This window comes from Corylus avellana, chromosome 9 (assembly GCF_965113065.1).
Source record: "Corylus avellana chromosome 9, dhCorAvel1.hap1.2, whole genome shotgun sequence".
NCBI classification, from domain to species: Eukaryota; Viridiplantae; Streptophyta; class Magnoliopsida; order Fagales; family Betulaceae; genus Corylus; species Corylus avellana.
In genome coordinates this window covers 22,868,303-22,889,208 of record NC_142498.1, presented here as the reverse complement: position 1 = coordinate 22,889,208, position 20,906 = coordinate 22,868,303, and the positions used below count along the sequence as shown (strand labels likewise).

General features: G+C 37.8%; 5 protein-coding genes across 5 annotated transcripts; 3 read left to right on the top strand and 2 right to left on the bottom strand.

Moving 5' to 3' along the window:
• Positions 1 to 38: 38 nt before the first annotated feature.
• On the bottom strand, positions 39 to 3,144 carry LOC132191107 (putative inactive disease susceptibility protein LOV1). Its single transcript, XM_088510855.1, has 2 exons — positions 334 to 3,144; positions 39 to 171 (listed from the first exon to the last, which is right to left on the bottom strand). Exons 1-2 carry the CDS (start codon positions 3,034 to 3,036, stop codon positions 148 to 150), a joined length of 2,727 nt encoding a protein of 908 aa, XP_088366981.1. The 5' UTR covers positions 3,037 to 3,144; the 3' UTR covers positions 39 to 147.
• A 2,961-nt stretch (positions 3,145 to 6,105) lies between these two features.
• LOC148583935 (uncharacterized) lies at positions 6,106 to 9,177 on the top strand. The gene is made up of 2 exons (XM_088510856.1): positions 6,106 to 6,684; positions 6,818 to 9,177. The coding sequence occupies exons 1-2, from the start codon at positions 6,669 to 6,671 to the stop codon at positions 9,175 to 9,177; spliced, it is 2,376 nt and encodes a 791-aa protein (XP_088366982.1). The 5' UTR covers positions 6,106 to 6,668.
• Positions 9,178 to 10,940: 1,763 nt separating this feature from the next.
• LOC148583934 (uncharacterized) lies at positions 10,941 to 16,000 on the top strand. The gene is made up of 10 exons (XM_088510832.1): positions 10,941 to 10,995; positions 11,354 to 11,421; positions 12,950 to 13,014; positions 13,112 to 13,156; positions 13,266 to 13,366; positions 13,462 to 13,603; positions 14,180 to 14,241; positions 14,322 to 14,395; positions 14,483 to 14,553; positions 15,506 to 16,000. The coding sequence occupies exons 1-7, from the start codon at positions 10,941 to 10,943 to the stop codon at positions 14,199 to 14,201; spliced, it is 498 nt and encodes a 165-aa protein (XP_088366958.1). The 3' UTR covers positions 14,202 to 14,241; positions 14,322 to 14,395; positions 14,483 to 14,553; positions 15,506 to 16,000.
• On the top strand, positions 15,526 to 16,032 carry LOC148583933 (uncharacterized). Its single transcript, XM_088510831.1, has one exon. It carries the CDS (start codon positions 15,526 to 15,528, stop codon positions 16,030 to 16,032), a length of 507 nt encoding a protein of 168 aa, XP_088366957.1.
• Positions 16,033 to 16,535: 503 nt separating this feature from the next.
• On the bottom strand, positions 16,536 to 19,250 carry LOC132191110 (putative disease resistance protein RF9). The gene has a single exon (XM_059606122.2). The coding sequence runs from the start codon at positions 19,248 to 19,250 to the stop codon at positions 16,536 to 16,538; it is 2,715 nt and encodes a 904-aa protein (XP_059462105.2).
• Positions 19,251 to 20,906: the final 1,656 nt, after the last annotated feature.

Here is a 20,906-nt window from a genome sequence, read left to right as displayed (position 1 = left end):
CTTAACAACCACGAAAACACAACAGCAGCAGTGGCAAGAACAAGAACAAAAACAGAGCAACATTCATAAAAAATAAAATAAAACATCAGCTAGGAAAAGGTGTCCGATCGGGTGGCACCTCCTTGGCTCAGTTTGTCTTCCAAGCTTTTAACACAAGCCAGCTGAAATCTCCTGAAAGCAAATAGATGAGTGACAATACAAGCATTCAAACCTGTAATGTCAGTAAAAACTTTTCTATATGTTCTTTCAAGACAAATAATAACTACTAAAAGATAAGGAGAAATGAGAAAAGCATGCAGGCAATCGCTAGTAAATGAGGGAATGGATTGAAACCTGCTTCACATTATCCTGGCAATGACATCGCACAGCTCGCAATTGCTGAGGTTTGAGAAGGATGCTTGAGTAATTGGGAATTTTGGCTCGAACATTGGCTTCAAATTCCTTTTCCATGTTCGTTAAAATTATTTTGTCAATGTACCCCAGATCTAGCTTGTCTGGAAGCTCCTTCAGCTTGTGACAGCATCGGATTTCCAATTCTTCGAGATATGGCATTGCTCCTTCCTCCACTGTCCAGGTCTCCAATTCCACTAGCATCCAGAGCTTCAGAATTGTAAGTGACTCGAAGCTGTCATTCGAGCACACCATTTTCTTCCCAGTGTAGGAATCGGCCAATAGCCCAAGGACAGAAAGTTTTGGCAGCTTCGCAAGGATTGGCATGGGATCTTCCTTCAGTTTTGATACCGATAAAGTAAGAACTATAATACCGAGCGGAAAGTAGTGATCATGTAGCTCCGGTAAGTTTCCAAGCAAATACAGGTTGGTGAGCTTCTTTAGGCCTAATAGAGGCTTTAATTCGAGCTTTGAAGGTCGCCCATTCTTGTTCTTGGATCTTAACCTTAAAGATTTAAGGTTTTTCAGACTTCCAATCCACTCATTTAATTCTTCAACGGAATCTAAATGAAATGTCAGACCTAGTTTCCTGAGATCGGTTGATCTATCCAAACCATTCTTCACTGGAATCTTCTTATCCACAAATAATCCCCATAAGGTCTGGAGCCCAGTAAGAGAAATACCGTGTTTTCCCACAGGCTTGTCGAGGCGTATTTCATTAAGACAAAGATGCTGCAGGTGTTGCATCTTCCAAATAGAATTGGGTGGAGAGCTGATATTGGTGTGCTTCACATCCAAGGTTTCGAGGGAGGGCAACTCACTAACAGAGTGGGGAAGGGTATCCAAGAAGGTCCATCTTAAACCCAAGTACCTTAAGAGATAGAGTTTCCCCAGATTATGTGGCAATTTAGGTTTGTAAACACATTCTAGATCAAGCACCTTGAGCATTCGAAAGGCTCGATGACCAATGACTTCCCTGAGAAAGTTGCCTATTTCCAGCGCAGGCGTATCTTTGTTTTGAGTGTTGAAGGACAAGTAAGAGCGCAGATGTTGCATGTGCGAGTACTCTTTACGGGAATAGTTTTTGATGTCGCCAGAAACACGGCGGACACCAAACTTGGGAGGTGGAGATGGAGATGCATGATCACTGCTACTGCTTTCATGAACTGGCGTAGTTGGGTGGATGTGGAGGTGGAGAAGGCCAAATATATCTTCTGCTTTTGAAGAGCAGATATCATATAGGATGCCAGCTGGCATTCGGCATGTTTTGGGACTCCCATCTTTTCTCCATTTTGCTATTTCAATCATCCCTCGGTAGACAAATTCTTCCAGATACTTTCCTGCGGTTTGCTCTGGATCCCATTCCAGTGAATCATTTACACTGCTCCGTTCCCGTGGATTTGTAAGAAGCCCTTCTACAAGCCAAAGACGCAATAACCTTCTCACAGGAATTTCGTATCCTTTTGGGAAAAGCCCAAAATAAAGCAGGCAACGCCTCATCCCAAAGGTCATATCACTATTAATCAAGGCCAAGCTGTTTGAGACCGAGACTTCATTTCGGCCGTCATGAATTGCATGCTCAACAACTGCCAATCGTTGTTTGTAATTTTTTGTCGATAGAAAACGTCCAAGCACCACGATTGCCGAAGGTATGCCTTCGCATATATCTTCAATTTTTTCTTTCAACCGGAGTCTTTCTGAATCAGAGAACTGAACATTATCTGGTAAGCGTACATTTTTCAAGAACAAAGACCATGCGTTCTCATTGTTTAGCGGACCTGGCTTATAAGTCAATACTCTTTTTTCATCTCCATAGCTCTTGGAGACGTATCCCCTAGTAGTCATTATCAACCTGCTACCATTACCTTCATCTGATGATAACTCAAAACGTGCGTATATATTGACACGACCTGACCTCGCAGCGTCGAACACTACCAGGCACCGTTTCTCCTGCAAATTCTTACGGATCTCCGCTACCATTTCTTTTTCGGTAGATTGCATATCATCCGTCGAAGATTCATTGATCTCCTCCCAGATGCTCCGGAAGACATTGGCATTAGGGTCCTCAGAGGCAGAAACCCATTGGCGGTGTTGAAAATGACTTTGAATCTCTCCACTCTTATATATTTCCTTTGCGAGGGTAGTCTTGCCCGAGCCAGTCTGGCCTGAGATTAAGATGAGCCCAAGATTTGGGCGTGAATCAGTGTCAGTTAGCCAGGTCACCAGATTTCCTTTTGCCTCTTCCAAGCCAACGACGTCTGATTCTTCATGTGGACTGCTTGGTCTGCTCGCACCTAATTCCTGATTCCTGAGGCTGAGGGGCTCAATAATGGGACTGATCTTGGATATGAACTTCATCATCTCATTGCCGAACTCTACTTTAGCATTCGAATTCAACCTCTGAAGGATGTAAATGTACCTCCTAGCGAAGCCGATTCTCCTTAAATGCATTCTCAGCAAGAAAGACGTTTCAGCGAAATCCTCCATCTCGTAAACAACAGCAAGAAGATCTTCCAACGACTTAAGCTCATCGCAGCTGAAGACATTTTTAACCCGTCCTAGATCCTCTGTGACCGCCTCTACCTCATTTATCCGGTGAGCTTTGAATTGCGTTAAGATTGCATAAACAACTTCCACAAAATCCATTGATTCTCTCGATCCTGCCTCTCCCTCAATTATCCTCTTCACCTGGAATATTGGTGCATCATTTGTTTGAGTACCGGCTGCCGACGAGCGTACAGGTGGGTCTTGGAATATGTTGAGGAGATTTAATTTCGAAGAGTTCTTTTAACAAGATAACGATATTACAACGTATTAGAGCATTCTTAATCAAGGACTCATATTTTTATGTAAAATGACTTTTTAAAGTTCACTTTTATCTAGTTTAGCTAAGTTATTTTTAAATGTTTCTACATCCGATTAGTTATATTTCTATATATTCTATTAAAATATTATTAAAAGTAAGAAAAATTTTGAAAAAAAAGAACATGTGAGAGGAAAAATGGAAAAAAATTTGAGAAAAAATAGAACATGCAGAGAAAAAGTAGGAAAAATTTGAGAAAAAAGAGAAAACAGGTGAAAAACAATGAAAAATAAAATAGCTCCCTTAAAAAGTGCTGCTACATTTAGCTTTTTTTTAACTCTTCTAATTAAATATCTATTTTACATTTTCTTTTGGCTAACATAAATTTAATGGTTAATTTGTAAAATAATAATTATAATATAAAAAAAATAAGAGTAAAATATTTACACAAATATATAAAAAATTATGATATATTTTTTTATAAGAATAAAATATAATATAAACTATGAAATGGTTTCTAAATAGAGGATCTTCATCTCACTTCATGCGGTAATGGAGATGTATATTGAATAGAAGGCGACTTAAACTAAAGTCTTCGGTGTCACGTGTGGAAATCGTTCTTTGTTTTTTTTGTTTTGGCTTTGAAAAGCGATAGCTTTCGATTCCGTTGGTTGGTTTAATGAGGCCAATTGCGGTGGACTCCACACCACGTGATTGAATCCACAGGAGTCGATGACAAATCAAATCAAGTAGGAAACTGATGGTCACGTTGTGGATCCGGATATGACACTTTGCAGAAAAAAGAGGCGCGTACAGAAGTCTGTGGTGTCAATGCCACCACCAAAGCTGGTCGAATCATTCCCTTCGAATCATTCCGTTGGCTGGTCGAATGTGGCCAATTGTGGTGGTCCTGGTGGATCCCATTCCGTTGATTTTTTTCGCCTTGCCTTTACACAGTGAACAGAGAGAACGTTTTTCTAGTGGCCAATTGCGGTGAATCCACTCAACCAGGTTATTGGAATAGGATTCAGAGAACTATGAAAGTAAGAAACACCTCTATTATTTGACAGGGAAAGCTTGAAAGGGAACTACTGAACTAGCACTCAAGTCTTTGGAATCCTCACACAAAAAAACAAAAAAAAAAAGTCTTTGGAATCACCTTGCTGGTCTACCAGCAATTAAATGTCATCCAAAAAAAGGTGGAATGGGATGTTATATCTATTTCAAGTTTGGGAAAAATATAATTTAGCTTCTAAATTATTAGTTATTTTCATTTTATTCCTTTAATGTTTAAAAAGTGATAAAGTAGTCATCAAATTATTAAAAAATTGTACTTTGGCCACTTCATTAGTCAACACCGTCAAATTGGATAGAAAATGCAAAACAACATCGTTTTTTTGAGGTTAAGTTACTAAAATGCCTTTTTGAAAAGAAAAAAAAAAATTAAATGCCTCCCAAAAATGATGTTGTTTTGGAAAAAAAAAAATGTGGTTTAGGGGTGGCTTGCCGACCACCCCATAGGCCATGGGAGTGGCCACCCACCCACACCCACAGGTCAGGGGGTGGCCGTCACCTTTTTTTTTTTTTTCTCAAAACGACGTCATTTTGGGGGAGCATTTTTTAAATTGTTTTTTTTCTTTCAAAAGGGTATTTTAGTAACTTAATATTTTTAAAACGACGTAGTATTGAATTTTCCATCTTATTTGACAGTAATGACTAACAAAGTGGTCAAATTGTAACTGGTTGATAGTTTGGGGGCTATTTTATCACTTTTTGAACATTATGGGACTAAAATAAAAATGACTAGTAGTTTGGAGGGCTAAATTATATTTTTCCTCCAAGTTAAATAAAAAATATTTATTTATTTTATGATTCAAATTTTGTTTATTGTATTTAATTGTTTACATTATGATATATTATTCTAAAAAAAATTAAATGACATGACAATATAGTCAAGTGATTTACTTTTGAGAGTTGTTTTACTCATAAAACGTTAATATGCATATTTGAATATCATTTTGGTCTAAAAATTTAAACTAATGCGCTTAAATCCACTTAAATATATTAATTATAATATGAAATTTAACACTAACAGCAATATATATATTTTTTAAGCAAATTGAACTAACAGCAATACTTGATACTTATATGCCTCCATCTCTAGGTTGGCCACAAAGATTAGCCTAGCCAGATCGCCCGGTGATGTTCTCCTCGGTGGGCCCATGCACCTTTCTCTAAAAGGAGTAAATGTTTTACATGTGAAAAATATAAGGGGTTAATAACTTTTTTAATACTTGAATTTTAATGATTTTATTTTTTTTTTCTTGGGTTTTAAAAAAAAGTCAATTTTAATACATCAAATTTGGAGAAAGACATAATCATCACCTTTGTTAATTTTCCATTCATCTCTTTGACCTTGGGGGTGGTTCTGCCACCCTTAGAGGAGACGCAGGGGGTGGCTAAAGTCACACATGGCGTCTAAGGGTGGTCGAAGGGCCTTGGGGGTGGTTTCGGCCACCTCCTTTTTGGCCCTTGGGGGTGGCCGAACCGCCTCCTGTAGCCTTGGGAGTGGTTCAGCTACCCCAGACCGGCCTTGAGGGTGACTCAACCACCCCTAAGGTCAAACTGGGGAAGGTCGATTATCCTCTGCCGTTAATTGGGATGAACAAAAATTAACGAAAATAATAATTTGGTTTTTTCTAAAATTTAAAGTACTAAATTTGTTTTTTTTTTTTTTAACTTAAAAAAAAAATAATAGATAAATAAAATTAAAACTTAGATACCAGAACAGTTATTAACCCAAAATATAAAACTAAGTCCATGACTTCGGTAGTAGCTAGTCACATGCGAAACTTAAGTCCATCACAGTACACGACAACTAAGAGATAAACGGTGAACAATGATCTAACAGTTACACTGTTCATCATCTTCAACCTCTAAAAATCACATTTTTGGCTATGGTAAGACCTCTAGAGCCCCTAAGTCTCAAAAAAATGCGCCCTTTATCACTCATAGCACTGTCTAACACTTAAAGGTTGAACATTTTTGCATTTAAAAGATAAAGTTTTGGTGCCATACTGATTGATCATTCAAAATGGGTGATTGGTCACTAGGATTCAGATCCATCGATCACTCTAACAACTGATCGATTAGTCCAAAACTAAAACTGCCCCAAGTGTCATTCGGACCAAGTTTTCCAAGATTTCACGTCAAATCTTATTCCTTATAAATCTTTAAGCCCAAATTAAGAATTTTGTATCCCTAATTTAGAGCAGAGTATTACAACTTAGGCAAAATTAAATTTCTTGTCAGCAGGAAGTACCAAGAAGCGAGTCTTTTTTAAAGTTCCCCTTCCGGTCAACCGTAAAGCATTCGCGTTTCAAATTTTAGACTAGTTGGTCTATTTCTTACTCCATGCCTGAATTTCATTCCCAATAAATGCAGTTCATCACAGATCACAGAAGCTGAACTGAGGATGCTACTAACAACGAGTAAGGCACCTTAAATTTACCTCGAAAATTCAATTAAAGAGTTTATGTTTATGTACCAAAATATAACCTTTGATATTTATGGAACTTGTTTTTCTTGACATTAGCAGTTATGTTCACGATCTTTTGTTTTCAGTTTTGAGCGGTTGGCTTTTTGTGGACAAGAGGAGACTCGTCCAAGTGTTCCCAGAACCGGTGCGGAAACTATGGGACGATTGGGAGCTACGAATACTGGTCCTCATCAGCCTCACCTTGCAAATATTACTCATTGTGGTGGGCAACCGCAGAAAGTATAACCCAAGAGCTTGGCTTAGATTGTCTATTTGGTCAGCCTACCTAATGGCAGACTGGGTGGCAACTGTTGCGCTTGGTGTCCTCTCCAATAAGCAAGGAAATTCCTGCACCTGTGCTGCCAATGTAACCAGTACTAACGATGATGAGCTCATGGCATTTTGGGCACCATTTCTGCTGCTGCACCTCGGCGGCCCAGACACAATTACTGCTTATGCTATAGCAGACAATGAGTTGTGGATAAGGCACTTGCTTGGACTTGGTGTCCAGACGGGCGTGGCATTGTATGTCACTATCACGGCCTGGAGTGGAACTTGGCTCTCCATCCTCACCATTCCCATGCTTTTTGCTGGGTTGGTAAAGTATGGAGAAAGGTCACTGGCCTTGAGATCTGCAAATCGTGAGCAGTTTCTTGATTCCTTGCTTGATGCTCCTGATCCTGGCCCAAATTATGCTAAATTCATGGAGGAATTCAGTTTGAAGAAGGCCGAGGGGTTTAGTGTGTCGGCTGATGAGGTGATCGAGGTTTCTCACCAGTCCGATGGTCGCAATGACGGTGACGACAGTGCCGCTAATACAAGTAAATTATTGCCTGATGCGTACAGGTTCTACCAGAGTTTCAAGCGGCTCTTTGTAGATCTTATTCTTAGCTTCCAGGACCGAGATAAGAGCCAGTCTTACTTCCAGAAATCCACTAATTGGGAAGGTGCTTTCAAGTTAGTTGAAATCGAACTTGACTTCGCGTATGATGCTTTCTATACAAAGGCACCTATAATATACACTACATGGGGATGTATTTTCCGCTTCATCACTAGCTCTTTCACTATTATAGTGTTTGTGTTGTTCCTGTTTGTTGAGAAACACAATCACCTGCGGACTGATCTCATCATTACTTACACATTGATGGCTGGAGCTATTATTTTAGATTTCTATGGTGTCATTTTGCTATTACTCTCTGACAGGGCAAAGCTATGGTTGAGTGGAGACTTCTGTTGTTTTCAGCCCATGGTGATCTCTAAAATAATCTCTTGTTTTCAACGTGTGGTTTCTCCAGTTACCCATTTTTTTGAACCTATGGTTTCTAGAATCACCTCTTGTTTTCAACAGATGGTTTCTCCAGTTACCTATTTTTTTCAACCTATGGTTTCAAGAATAATCTCTTCATTCTCTTGTGTCGGAAACATTGTCTCTTCTTTTCTACCTTCTAACAAAAAGAGGTGGTCAAATTCCTTGGCTCAGTACAATTTGCTAAGTTTTTCCCTTAGACGAAACCTCGTGCCTTTTCTGGATGATAAATGTTTCCAAAAGATTGTGAAGCATTTGCCATTTTATGAAACATTGGAGAAGCACTGGTATGAATATCGTTGCGAAGAAATCTCTAGCAAAATGAAGGAGTCGATCTTCCAGCACTTCCTGAAGAAATCAGAGGTCAGCAAAGAAAAAGCAGAGGTCAAAGAAAAAGCAGATGTCAACAAAGAAAAAGCAGAGGTCAACAAACAAAAATCAGAGTATGAGAAACATATCGGGTCTTTATGTAGTGCCAGAGGCGGCCTTGTTTTCAAAGAGGAAAAATATAAATGTTCTTCCTTATTCGATTGGAGCACTGAGCAAGTAGAATTCGACCAAAGCATTCTTATCTGGCACATTGCTACTGATCTCTGCTATCACTCAGATGATGGGGAAAACTTGGCCGCCAAAGATTCCAGCAAGAACCTATCGGACTACATGTTGTATCTTTTAGTCATTCGTCCTTTTATGCTGCCAATTGGGATTGGGTTGATGAGGTTTCGAGACACATGTGAGGAGGCCAAGGAATTTTCCAAGGAAAATGGTTTATCATCAAAAGATAAGGACAAACTTCCCACAATGTTGCTTGAAGTGTGTACTGAAGTTGAACCAACAAAGGTGAAAGGGGACAGGAGCAAATCCGTGCTATTCGATGGGTGTATGCTTGCAAATCAATTGCAGAAAATGGTGGATAAAGAGATATGGAATAAAGAGGAGAAGTGGGAGTTTGTTTGTAACGTGTGGATTGAGATTCTGGGTTACGCTGCAAGTCACTGCAGAGGATATCATCATGCTCAACAGCTATCCAAGGGCGGGGAGCTCCTCACTCATGTCTGGCTTCTTATGGCGCATCTTGGCATTACCGAACAATTTCAAATCAACCGAGGCCATGCTAGAGCCAAGTTGGCTGTGAGATGAGTGATCTGTTCTTGTTTTTTTAGATGTTTTGTACTGATTCTACTCAAGTGTCTTGATCCAAAGAAAGAGGTATATTGTAGGATTGCTTGGATTTAGGTTTTATAACTAAAAACTAATCCAAATTCATGATGATCTTTAAGGAATTTTATTCGTCAAATTGAGTCTTCTAAGAAACTTAAACTTAATCTTCTGTTAAGCATTTTTTAAATTTTGAAATATTGGCACTATGATTAAGAGTAGGGAAACTTTCCAAAACCTTATTGAATTTTCACACTTTTAGACATTATTTCATGATGTTTTAAAACTCTGAATTTAAAATATCGAATTTTTAATTTTTTGCAATATTTCCCTTAGTTAAAAATTGCAAGTTGGAGGTGGCTCTAACTAGCCCATAGAGGTGGCCAGACACCCCATTTTGCCCAAAGCCTACCATTTTTTCAAAAATAGAAGGGTTTTTTATTTTATGTTTTATTTTATTTTTATGAGTTATAGAGACATGTTTTAGTTTTTTAAGAGCATTGCTATTTAGCTCTTTAAATTTGACTTTTCTTTAAAAATTTGAAAAAAGACTTACAAAAAGAGTCATTTAACAAGTTATCTACTATATATTTTAAATTTAACTTTGATTAACAAGGCTCTCCAAATAGCAAGTGTCAAAAAGTGAAAGTTAATTTAATTTTTTAATCTTATATATTCATTTTTTTCCTCTCTCCTCTACCAAGAACAAAAAAAGAATTAAAAAATAATAATAATAATAATAATAATATTTAACTAAAGTAGAGGAAGATATAGTGAATTTAATATTTAGCTCATTTTAAAAGTGAATTTTTATCTTTAAATTTAACTTTTATTTGAATAACTCAAAATAGATGCTCTAAGGGAGGAGTGGCAGTCCCACTGCTTGTGGCCACCCCATAGGGGTTGGGGGGTAGCTAGGGGTGGCAGCCTCACTGCTGGCCATTCCTTCAATTTTTTGTTTTTTGTTTTTAAATTTTTAAATTAAATTATTATGCTAATGTAGCAAAACAATGCGTCTTGATTGAAACAAATAGCGGTTACACAATTTTGATGATAAAAATTTTATTGGTATTTCGATTGACCCATGAAGTAAAAAGTCAAAGAAAAAAAACTTAAGAATTTTTTAGTTTTGGTGGGCTCATTCTGGACTTTAATATATTTATCATATTTTTTAATTTTTATATCATATTAATTACTTTTATTATTATTCAAACAATTATTACCCTACATTGAACACGTGGCACGATTACAAACCGTTTGACTGCGAGATCAAGGGCCAAAGCACAGTGTATAAGGGAAGTTACCGCCTTTATCAAATCTCATAAATCTAATTTCCCGCCAAAACCGTCCAAAACCTCCCACAACGTTCAATCAGATATACAATCCCGCTGACAAGCCCCAAAGCTCTCTTCTTCTAAAGATATTCTTCAGAACACCCAGAAATGGTCTCTGCAACTCCTGGACCAAACCCTAACCAGAAAGGCCCCAAAAATGCGTACCACATCGGAGGCATCCAAGAGGAGTTCCCGTATCGGCTGTACGGGTCGCTGCTCGCGTTCATGGGCCGAGTCATCTCGACACTGGATCGCGCCCAGAGAGAGGGCCACTGCCATGCGCTGCTCGAGTCCCCGACCGGCACGGGGAAATCGCTCTCGCTTCTGTGCTAGACCCTCGCTTGGTAGCAGAACTGTAAGACGAAGAATCGGTGTGCGAATCCTTCTCAATCGAAGCCTGCTCCCGAGGCGATGACTGATCCTCTGGCTTACGGCGGCGGATTTGTTCCAGAAGTGGAGCCTTCAGGTAAAGGAAGTATTTAAAGATTGATTTTAATCCTAATGCATTAATCTCGAGTCTTTCTTGGGCTATTACGGTTAAACTTCTAGTGTACATTTTACATTGTTAGGGTTTCTAAGAAAGTGAGAAATAAGTCAATAATTTAAAACCTAATGCGTTAGTCTTTGGATCTTCGTTTGGTTGTTGCATATTTAGAGGAAAACAACATAGAGACATCTGCATTTTGAATTTGTTAACAGGGGTTTCTGATTGACGAAGTTTGATAAATGCAATCAAATATATGGGATGGCCAGACAATCCCTTAATCAATGTTTCCATTTCACCAGTTGGTCCACTATGCTACTAACATTGCTGTTTTTATTAGGTAATCCAGGGCCAGAAAATTTGGAGCCAGCTCAATCTGCAGCAAACAGCAAGAATCAAAAGAAAAAGGTAACACCAACCATATATTATGCATCATAAAGCTTTATCCTAATCTCTTCAATTGGGAGCTTCTATTTATTTGTTTGTGTTGTTTGTTTAGTCAGGTAATATGTTGTGGAAATTTGTGATTTCAGATAGACTATTGCTTTATAAAGTAATTATGAATGTTTTAGAAACTTCACATAAGCACTGGATGGCCCACTTCATAAAGCCATATGTTTAGTGAGAACAAAATATCTTAATATTTGTTTATATACACTGAAATGTAATAGTTACAAAGTTTATGACATGGGAAGCATTGCAGTTTTCAACTATAATTCCCTATTTTAGGGCGGCTCAATTAGTTATTTAGTTGTAAGGTTTTGTTTTTGACACTATTGCACTTCAATGCCACGATAAGGATTGCCTATCTTCTCATGTAAAGTTCTAGTTAAAAAATTTCATATTACAACTTATCCCCTATCTTATGCAATTCTTATTTGAAATTGGCTATGACTTGGGCGCCAATCTTTTCTTCTGATCACTATTTGTAGTAATTTGATTTGAAAAACTAAGAATTATAAAGAATTTGGGTCATATGACGTCAATTATTTTTGTAGTTTCCATAGAATTACTTGAGAAGTTTAACAGAAGATTTTACAAGCTCTCAAGTATCAAGACATTGATATTTTGTGTTGTCAAATGTTGAATTCATTTCTTAAATGGTTATCAACTATTTTCTGTATTTTAAGGAGGACGCATTCACAAATTTTTCAAGTGATTCGTGAATACTGGAAAACTGCTTATCGAGTGCCAGTGGCGGTTTTGGTATGTTTACTTATTCCTTGTCAGTTCATGTTTTACAAATTCCTCCTCATAGCTTGTTGTCTTTACCTTGACTTTGATTTGGTTATCAACTTATCGTCCCAATAAAACTAATTATTTGGGATTGGACCATTCATCCTGATTTGGAGGGCATGTTTCATGATGCATGCTAATGGTTAACATCTTATATGGATGTCTCTCATGCTTCACACTGCCATGCATTTTTTTAGATAGGTCCTTGCATTTAGAAACTGAATAGATATTTTTATTGCTTAACATATATTGGACCACTCGGATTTGTCTAATTTGCTTGCTTTGTAGGTCATCACAGCATAGAGTGCTTGTCTCCTTTCCTTCTATTATCCATATTGCAGCCAAGTGTAATTAACAATAAGGGTGAAAATAATTCCTAATCATTTAGTCATGAAATGTGTTTTTCATTGGTACCAGTTGTTGAGTGAGCAATTATAAAAGGAATCTTTTTTACCGCAAGAAAATTTCTCAATGGTTAATATGTGTTATTGGATATGTGGGTGGAAGGTGCACTCTTCTACTCCATGAGGAGGTATATAGCTGTTTGAACAGGACCCTTTTTAAATAATGTCTTTTTCTTGTATTCTTGCTTTTGAATAATGTTCTGTTCTGGAGTTTTTTTTCTTTCCTGGTTCAAGCATATAGTGTTTGCATATGAATTCTCTCTCTCTCTCTCTCTCTCTCTCTCTCTTCCTTCCAGTCATCACGGAAGCATTACTGCACAAACAAGCATATACGCGGGAAAGAGAATATTGATGAAGAATGGTCAACTTCTGACCCATATGGCTTTTTTGTTCTTTTGTTTTTATAAATAAGATTCCTTTCATTTTTCATAACTGAAAATGGTTTTAGAAATTTCCAGCAAGTTGCTTTTGAGTAATCGAGAAGTAGGATGCCCAGAATTTAAGTGAGTTATATCTATTGTCCTATATGCTCTGTTAATCTTGGTTATCTTTGTTTACACTATGATGTATTGAGTGACAGTAATAGCAATCGTATGTTTTTATTACCAACAGAAGTGTGCATAAAATCAAAGGTCATCCATCCCTTCAGAAAGGAGGTTGCCATGAGGCCCATGATATAGAAGATCTTGTAAAAGTTGGACAACTCGTGAAAGGTTTGTTTCTTTTATATAAATATATGTATTTTTTCGGACACCATGTGTCATGGTGCTGCAAACACAATCTTACAACAATTTTCTTCCTTCTTTAGGTTGCTCATATTATGCAGCACGTTCGATGGCAGATGGTGCACAATTGGTTTTCTGCCCATACAACTACATCATCAATCCAGTCATTCGTGGAGCTATGGAAGTAGATATTAAAGGAGCCATTGTGATTCTCGATGAAGCCCAGTATTTTTCACCATCTCATTTTATTAAATTTAACTTTTTATAACCTTCTCTTTGATAAGTTTACAGTGTATTACCTAAACTATTAATGAGATTTTTAGTTGATAAGCGGTGAATTTCTGATTTGTGAAATGCCATCTTTCCACACCAGTTTTGGAAGCTTATGCAAGATTGGATTTTTAGCTTATTTTTGCAAAGTCCAAAGTAGGTTTCTCTTTTTAAATTGTTTTTTTCTTTTTGCGTAATATATGTACATGAATTTCATGAATGATTTGCTGCGTTGGCACAACTTTTAGGAACAATTTATGTTTAAAATTTATGCTGTTTTTGAAAGCACAATGCAGTTAATACAATTTTATTAATTTTAGAACCAGAAATCTCCTTTTGGAGCTCTGCAAAAATGATACATCTGCCACGGTTGGGGGACATAATTAATTTTCTTGTCATAAAATGTACTGGAGTTAATTCTGTTTTTTGGAACATGTATTGTAAGATTACCTGAATTAATTATAAGGTTGGATTTCTTTTGATTTTTCAGATCAGTTTATCTGCTTTTAAATTCAATTAACGTGTTTGCAGCAACATAGAGGATATTGCTTGAGATGCTGGCAGCGTGGATGTTGAAGAAGATGTTTTGCATAGTAGGTTATGGAGCCATTACCCTTTTTTTTCTTCATGATTTTTTAAGTTTGTTGCTTATAGTTGTGACACCTTTTGAAAGAATTGCAGATGGAACTAGAGCAACTGTGTGCGGTTGATGTTTTAACTTATCAACCTTTATATGAAATGACACAGGTAATTGTTTCAAGCATACTGACAATAGTTTGTTTCAAAAATCCTTGATGATCAAATGGTCTGAATTAGTGCTAGTAATGTTGTTAGGACCTTATAAATTGGATAGAGCGGAGGAAAAGTACATTAGAGAAGCGTGAATTTCAGCGTCATGTCTCTTGGTGAGTTTACTTGTGTTATGCTTCTATAAATCTTGAGTTCTGAAATTATTCATTTCAAGGTCTTTTCAGAATGCTCGTGATGTTGTCTTAGTCCTCTATAAGCTTAATGGGCCATGCTAATTTGGGGCATTATATGTTTTGCCATGGAGGAGCAGTTTAATTAAAGAATTGGTCGGCCCAAAAATTGTAGCATACTTGGTTTCTTTAAGAGCTACTAAATTCTTTGGACTATTAGTGAAAGAACAATGCCATGGTCCCTTTAATATGACAGCTCTGTCAACTCATAGGGGACACCTGACTATAGGACAACTCATGGAGACACCTTATCAATATGGATACTTGTCCCTTTCTTTCTAACAATATTATAAGGTACATGGCAGATGAGGTGCAAGCTCTGATAAAATGTGGGTCAGTTATTAAATTCCCAGGTTTTCCATTATCATGGTTTTTACTCTTGCTTTCTGAGGGGGTTATTGTTGGTTTATTATAACATTTTGTTCTTGGTTCACCTGATTCTTGCTAACTCATGAACATAATTCATTTTGTCATTTCTACCTTGTAAAACAGGAAATGCTTGCATAATTTTTTAATTGTGCTTATTTAAGTATTTGCTTTTATCATAAAAGCAACTTGTTTGCATGTACGAACTAGCCTTAAACTTGACTGCTAATAACCTTGAAATGTCAGAATATTTTGCCAGGCAGCAACTTTTAAGCAGAATTCCATTTGTACCAAGTAGGTTAACATGCTACAAAAGAATGATTGTCAGTTTCATTTTCCCCAAGAATAGTGAGTCGATCATGTGATGTAATCCTTATCAAATTTTTCATGTGAAAAATAGTCCATTTATTTTGCCTTCCTTTCACCATTGAAATTATGGGCACTGGCTCAAGAAAAGTTGACTGGTGATAAGGCTTTAAGAGAGCTCCAAGAAGCTAATATTTTGCAACAGTGCTTTCCAATCTTGCTAGAATGTGCTACAAAGATGTGGATGAAGACTTTTTGGCTGCCAAAGATTCGAGCAAGAACCTGTCGGACTACATGTTGTATCTCTTAGTCATGCGTCCTATCATGTTGCCAATTAGGATTGGGATGATCAGGTTTCGAGACACCTGTAAGGAGGCCAAGCAATTTTCCAAGGAAATAGGTATATCATCAAAAGATAACGACAAACTTCGCAGAATGTTGCTTCGAGTGTGTACTAAAGTTGAGCCAACAAAGGTGAAAGGGGACAGGAGCAAATCCGTGCTATTTGATGGATGTCTGCTTGCAAATCAATTGCAGAAACCGGTGGATAAAGAGATATGGAATAAAGAGAAAAAATGGGAGTTTATTTGTAACGTGTGGATTGAGATCCTAGGTGACGCTGCTAGTCACTGCAAAGGTTATTTTCATGCTCAACAGCTTGCCAGAGGCGGGGAGCTCCTCACTCACGTCTGGCTTCTTATGGCGCATCTTGGCATTATCGAACAATTTTAAATTAACCGAGGCCACGCCAGAGCCAAGTTGGCTTTGAAATGAGTGGTTTTCTTTCCCCCTTTACATGTTTGTGCTAAGTTGTTCTTGATTGGAATGTAACTTAATTATTTGAACAATAAATTTCATTACTTTGAGAATAGATTATATAAGTGATGAAATTCAAGAAGGTTATGTGAAGTTTCTCCTAACTATTGTTACGAAGACAAACATACAAAGTAAGGAAAATAATCCTTCTATTTCATTTGAAATATTAGATAGTATTGATTTTATGATTAGAATTTTAAAATTAGTATATTTAAGGAGTGAACATAAGTCCTTGAATGATCAGGTTGTCTTCCAAGAACAACAAACATATATCAGTAACAACAAAATCAAGAACAACATATATAGCAACGGCATAAAAACAACAATTAGCATTTGGTGTTCAGGTGGCAGAGCCATCACTAGTGAATAAAGGGAGTGGCTTGAAACCTGCTTCACATTTTCCTGACAGTGAATCCCATTTAGAACTGCAGGGTACTGATGATTAATTCCTCGCAGTAATCATCGGCTCGAAGCTTGTCTTCAAGTTCATTTGGCATGTTTGTTAAAATTATTGTCCAAGACAAATTTAGGGGGGCTCGAAGCTTGTCTTCAAGTTCATTTGGCATGTTTGTTAAAATTATTGTCCAAGACAAATTTAGGGGGCACGAAAGCTTCTTCAGGTTGTGACAGCATCGGATTTCTAATTCGTCGAGACTCGTAACTGCTGCCTCCACTGTCCATGTCACCAATTCCTTTAGCATCCAGAGCTTTAGTATTGTAAGCTCAGGGAAGCCTTCACTGGGCCACACCATTTCATTCCCAGTGTAGGAATCAGCCAATAGCCGAAGGACACCAAGTTTTGGCAGCTTCGAAAGGATTGGCATGGGATCTTTTTTCAGCTTTGATACGGATAGAGTAAGAACTTTAATACCCTGCGGAAAGTAGTATTCACTATCTAGCTCCGGTAAGCTTCCAAGCAAATACACATCGTTGAGATTCTTTAGGCCTGCTAGAGGCTTTAATTTGAGCTCTGAAGGTCGACCATTCTTGTCCTTGGATCTTAACCTCAGAGATTCAAGTCCTTTCAGGCTTGAAATCCACTTATCCAATTCTTCAACGGAGTCTAAATGAAATGTCAGACCCAGTTTCCTAAGATTGATTAATCCATCCAAACCATTCTTCACTGGACTCTTGATGTCCACAAATAATCCCCATAAGGTATGGAGTCTAAGAAGAGAAATACTTTGTTCCTTCACAGGCATGTCAAGGCGTATTTCATTGAGACACAGATGTCGCAGGTAATTCATCTTCCAAATAGAATTGGGTGGAGAGCTGATATAGGTGTGCTTCACATCCAAGGTTTCAAGGAAATGCAGCTTACTAATAGAGTGGGGAAGTTGCTTATCCAAGAAGGTCCATCTTAAACCCAAGTACCTTAAGAGATACAGTTGGCCCAGATTATGGGGCAATTTAGGTTTGTAAACACGTTCTAGATCAAGCACCTTGAGCATTCCAAAGCCTCGATGACCAATGACTTCAGCACTGAGAAAGTCGCTTGTTTCCACCGCAGGCGTATCTTTCTTTTGAATGTTGAAGGACAAGAAAGAGCGCAGATGTTGCATGCGCGAGTACTCTTTACTGGAATAGTGTTTGATGTCACCAGAAACACGGCGAGCACCAAACTTGGGAGATGGAGATGCATGATCACTACTACTTTCGGGAGCTAGCGTAGTTGGGTGGATGTGGAGAAGGCCAAATATATCTTGTGCTTTTGACAAGCAGATATCATGTAGGACGCCAGGCATTCGGCATGTTTTGGGACTCCCATCTTTTCTCCATTTTGTTATTTGAATAATGCTTCGGTCTATAAGTACGCGTAGATACATTTCCGCCTTTTTCTCTAGATCCCATTGAATCCTTTCAGTCTGCTCCCGTGGTTCAGTTACAAACCCTTCTGCAAGCCATAAACGCAATAACCTTCTCACTGGAATTTCGTATCCTTTTGGGAAAACCCCAAAATAAAGTAGGCAAGTCCTCATCCCGGTGGTTAGCTCACAATTCATCGAGGCAAAGAAATTTGAGCCCGATAACTGCTCAAGAACTGTCAACCATTCTTCGTAGCTCTTTTTTATCGATAGAAAACGTCCAAGCGCCATGACTGCCGAAGGATTGCCTCCGCATACATTTATAATTTCTCTTTTGAGCTTATCTGGAATATCAGACTCAACAGTATTATCTGGTAAGCGTACCTTTTTCAAGAACAAATTCCACGCGCCCTCATCCTGTAGCGGCTTGAGCTGATCATAAGATAAACTTGGATTATTTTTATATTCATGCCTAAAGGACTCGATGCGGTATTTGCTCCTCATTGTCATTATCACCCTACTACCATTGCCTTCGCCTAACAACGCAGAATGCGGTATTATATCCAAAAGATCATAAGCGTTTTCCATATTAATATCGACCACTACCAGACACCGTTTCTTCTGCAAAATCTTACAGATCTTCTCTTCCAATTCTGCTTCGGTAGATTTCATATCAACCGTTGAATCGCCAGTGATCTGCTGCAAAATGCTCCGGAAGTTGGATACAGGGTCCTTAGAGGCAGAAACCCATGCGCGGAATTCAAAATGACGTTCGATCTCAGGACTCTTATATATTTCCGTGGCGACGGTAGTCTTGCCGGAGCCAGTCTGGCCTGAGATTAAGAGGAACCCAATATTTGGACCGGAATTAGTGTCAGTTAGCCAGGTCACCATATTTCCTTTGTGCGTTTCCAAGCCAAGGACGTCTGATTCTTCACGTGGACGGCTTTGTCTGCTCACACTTGATTCCTTAAAAACGGCATCGATCTGGAATATGGTCTTCCTCATCTCACTGCGAAAGTCTAATGTAGCCTTCAAATTCAACATCTGACGAAGGATGAAAATGTACCTCCTACCGAAGCCCATTCTCCTTACATGCATTCTTCGCAGGACAAACGTTTCATAAAAATCCTCCATCTTGTAAACAGCAGCAAGAAAATTTTCCAACTTCTTAAGTTCATCATTGGTTATCACAAAATAATATTTATTCCATCCTGGATCTTCTATGCTCTTTTCTACCCGCATTATCGCCTTATGTTCTTCATAGTGCTCGGTTTTGAGTTGCCGTAAGACTGCAGAGACGACTTCCCCAACGTCCACAAAATCCATTGATTGTCTCTGGCCTGCCTCTCCTTCAACTATCCTCTTTCACCTTCCCCAACCAAACAAGCTGGAATATTGGTGCTTCATTTGTTTGAGCACCGGTTGCGGATGAGCACAGGTGGGCCGGTACGGTGGCTGATAAACCCCAATCGAAGGTTGAGGAGCTTATGCAAAGTGGCTAGGTGTGGAAGTTGTCTTGTGTTTAGTGTAGTGGGTTTCATCGGTGGCTCTTGGATTGGAGCTACACAAACCAATGTCTTCATCTTCTTGCTAAAGAGCAGGGGCGGAACTAGGATTTGTTATTTGGGGGGACGAACTTACGTAGACATGAGCGGTGGTAATAATGAGGAGTTGAACTTATGAGATCTTTGAACCATTGAGAAGAGTGTTTACACCGCATGATCCGTAGGTTCATTCGTTTATATGCCAGGGCGCCAACAAAAGTAATTTAGCATTATGGAGTTGTGCTTATGGTCAACAACTCAGTTGTTTATGTTCTTAGAAGAAGAAACATGTAAGAAATTAAGTTTGATGATTTTTCAAGGAATATATATATATATATATATATATATATATATATATATATGCTGCGTTTATATTCTTTAGAAGAAAAAAAAATAGTTAAGGAATTAAGTTGGATGATTTTCAAAGGACAAAAGACGTTGTAGTTTTATTACAAATTAATTTTTTAGACCAAACGAATTCAAATGTGAATTAACCATCAGAAACAGATAAAGATGCAGATAAAACTACTCTGCTAATAAATATCTACGTTCAAATGTAAATGTTTAAATTCAAGTTTGTAGTGTCAGTTCTTGTAAATGGACTGTAACCACCTTTGCTATATCTACCTACGTTGAAAGTAAGGAAGTCAAATTATAACATCATTATATTGTGTTATTCCTTACACTATAACCTAAGAAATTAAATTAATTCCCTAAATTTCAAGAAGTAAAATGAATATTGAATAGGGTTAAAAAGAGAGAGAAGGAGAAGGAGGAGAAGGATTGTCATTCATTGCTGTCTTACACGCTGCAAAGGAGCAGAGGCTGGAAACAAATAGAGTCCAAAGAGAATCAGTTAAGTAAAAATATATACAAAAAGGTTTTGGGGGGACAAATATTAAATATTTGGGGGGACGCTGGTTATGAAAAACCTCTAATATTTAGGTTATTTTTTTTCTAGGCCCCTAATAAGAGGGGTTGAAAAAAATTTTGGGGGGACGTCCGCCCCTGCTAAAGAGGCTGGGTCTAATTACTTTACGTAGTTTTTTTGTTTTCTCCTCATGGATCCTTTCCCTCTTTTTTTAATAATTAGCATACTAGTTACCACGTCACACAGATTCGAGTAATGAATAAAATAACTTATAAATTGGTTTAAAATGTCTGAAAATCCGAAAATATTAATAGGAAAATGCTTCACTTCATTGTCGGGTCTTTCATTCTCTCATGCTCTTACTTATTAAAATTACTATTAAATATGTGAGTTTCATTTTATTTTCTTTCTCCCACCGTTTGCAGCAAAATATGAACTGAGAAGTGAGAACTGAGAGTACGTACGTACTCTTAGCCTCTTATTGGATCTCAAAGCCAACAATTTCATATCACCAAATCAAATCAAGTAGCATTGTATCTTTTTCAAACTAGATTTGGAAATTATGAT

Excerpts from the sequence above, each read along its gene's own strand:
- LOC132191110 (XM_059606122.2), bottom strand. The coding sequence starts at position 19,250 with ATGGATTTTGTGGACGTTGGGGAAGTCGTCTCTGCAGTCTTACGGCAA.
- LOC148583934 (XM_088510832.1), top strand. The coding sequence starts at position 10,941 with ATGACTGATCCTCTGGCTTACGGCGGCGGATTTGTTCCAGAAGTGGAG. Across the intron at positions 10,996-11,353 it reads TCCAGAAGTGGAGCCTTCAG|GTAATCCAGGGCCAGAAAAT; the intron begins GTAAAGGAAGTA and ends TGTTTTTATTAG. Across the intron at positions 13,604-14,179 it reads GTGATTCTCGATGAAGCCCA|CAACATAGAGGATATTGCTT; the intron begins GTATTTTTCACC and ends ACGTGTTTGCAG.
- LOC132191107 (XM_088510855.1), bottom strand. The coding sequence starts at position 3,036 with ATGGATTTTGTGGAAGTTGTTTATGCAATCTTAACGCAATTCAAAGCT. Across the intron at positions 172-333 it reads GCCAGGATAATGTGAAGCAG|GAGATTTCAGCTGGCTTGTG; the intron begins GTTTCAATCCAT and ends ATTTGCTTTCAG.
- LOC148583933 (XM_088510831.1), top strand. The coding sequence starts at position 15,526 with ATGTGCTACAAAGATGTGGATGAAGACTTTTTGGCTGCCAAAGATTCG.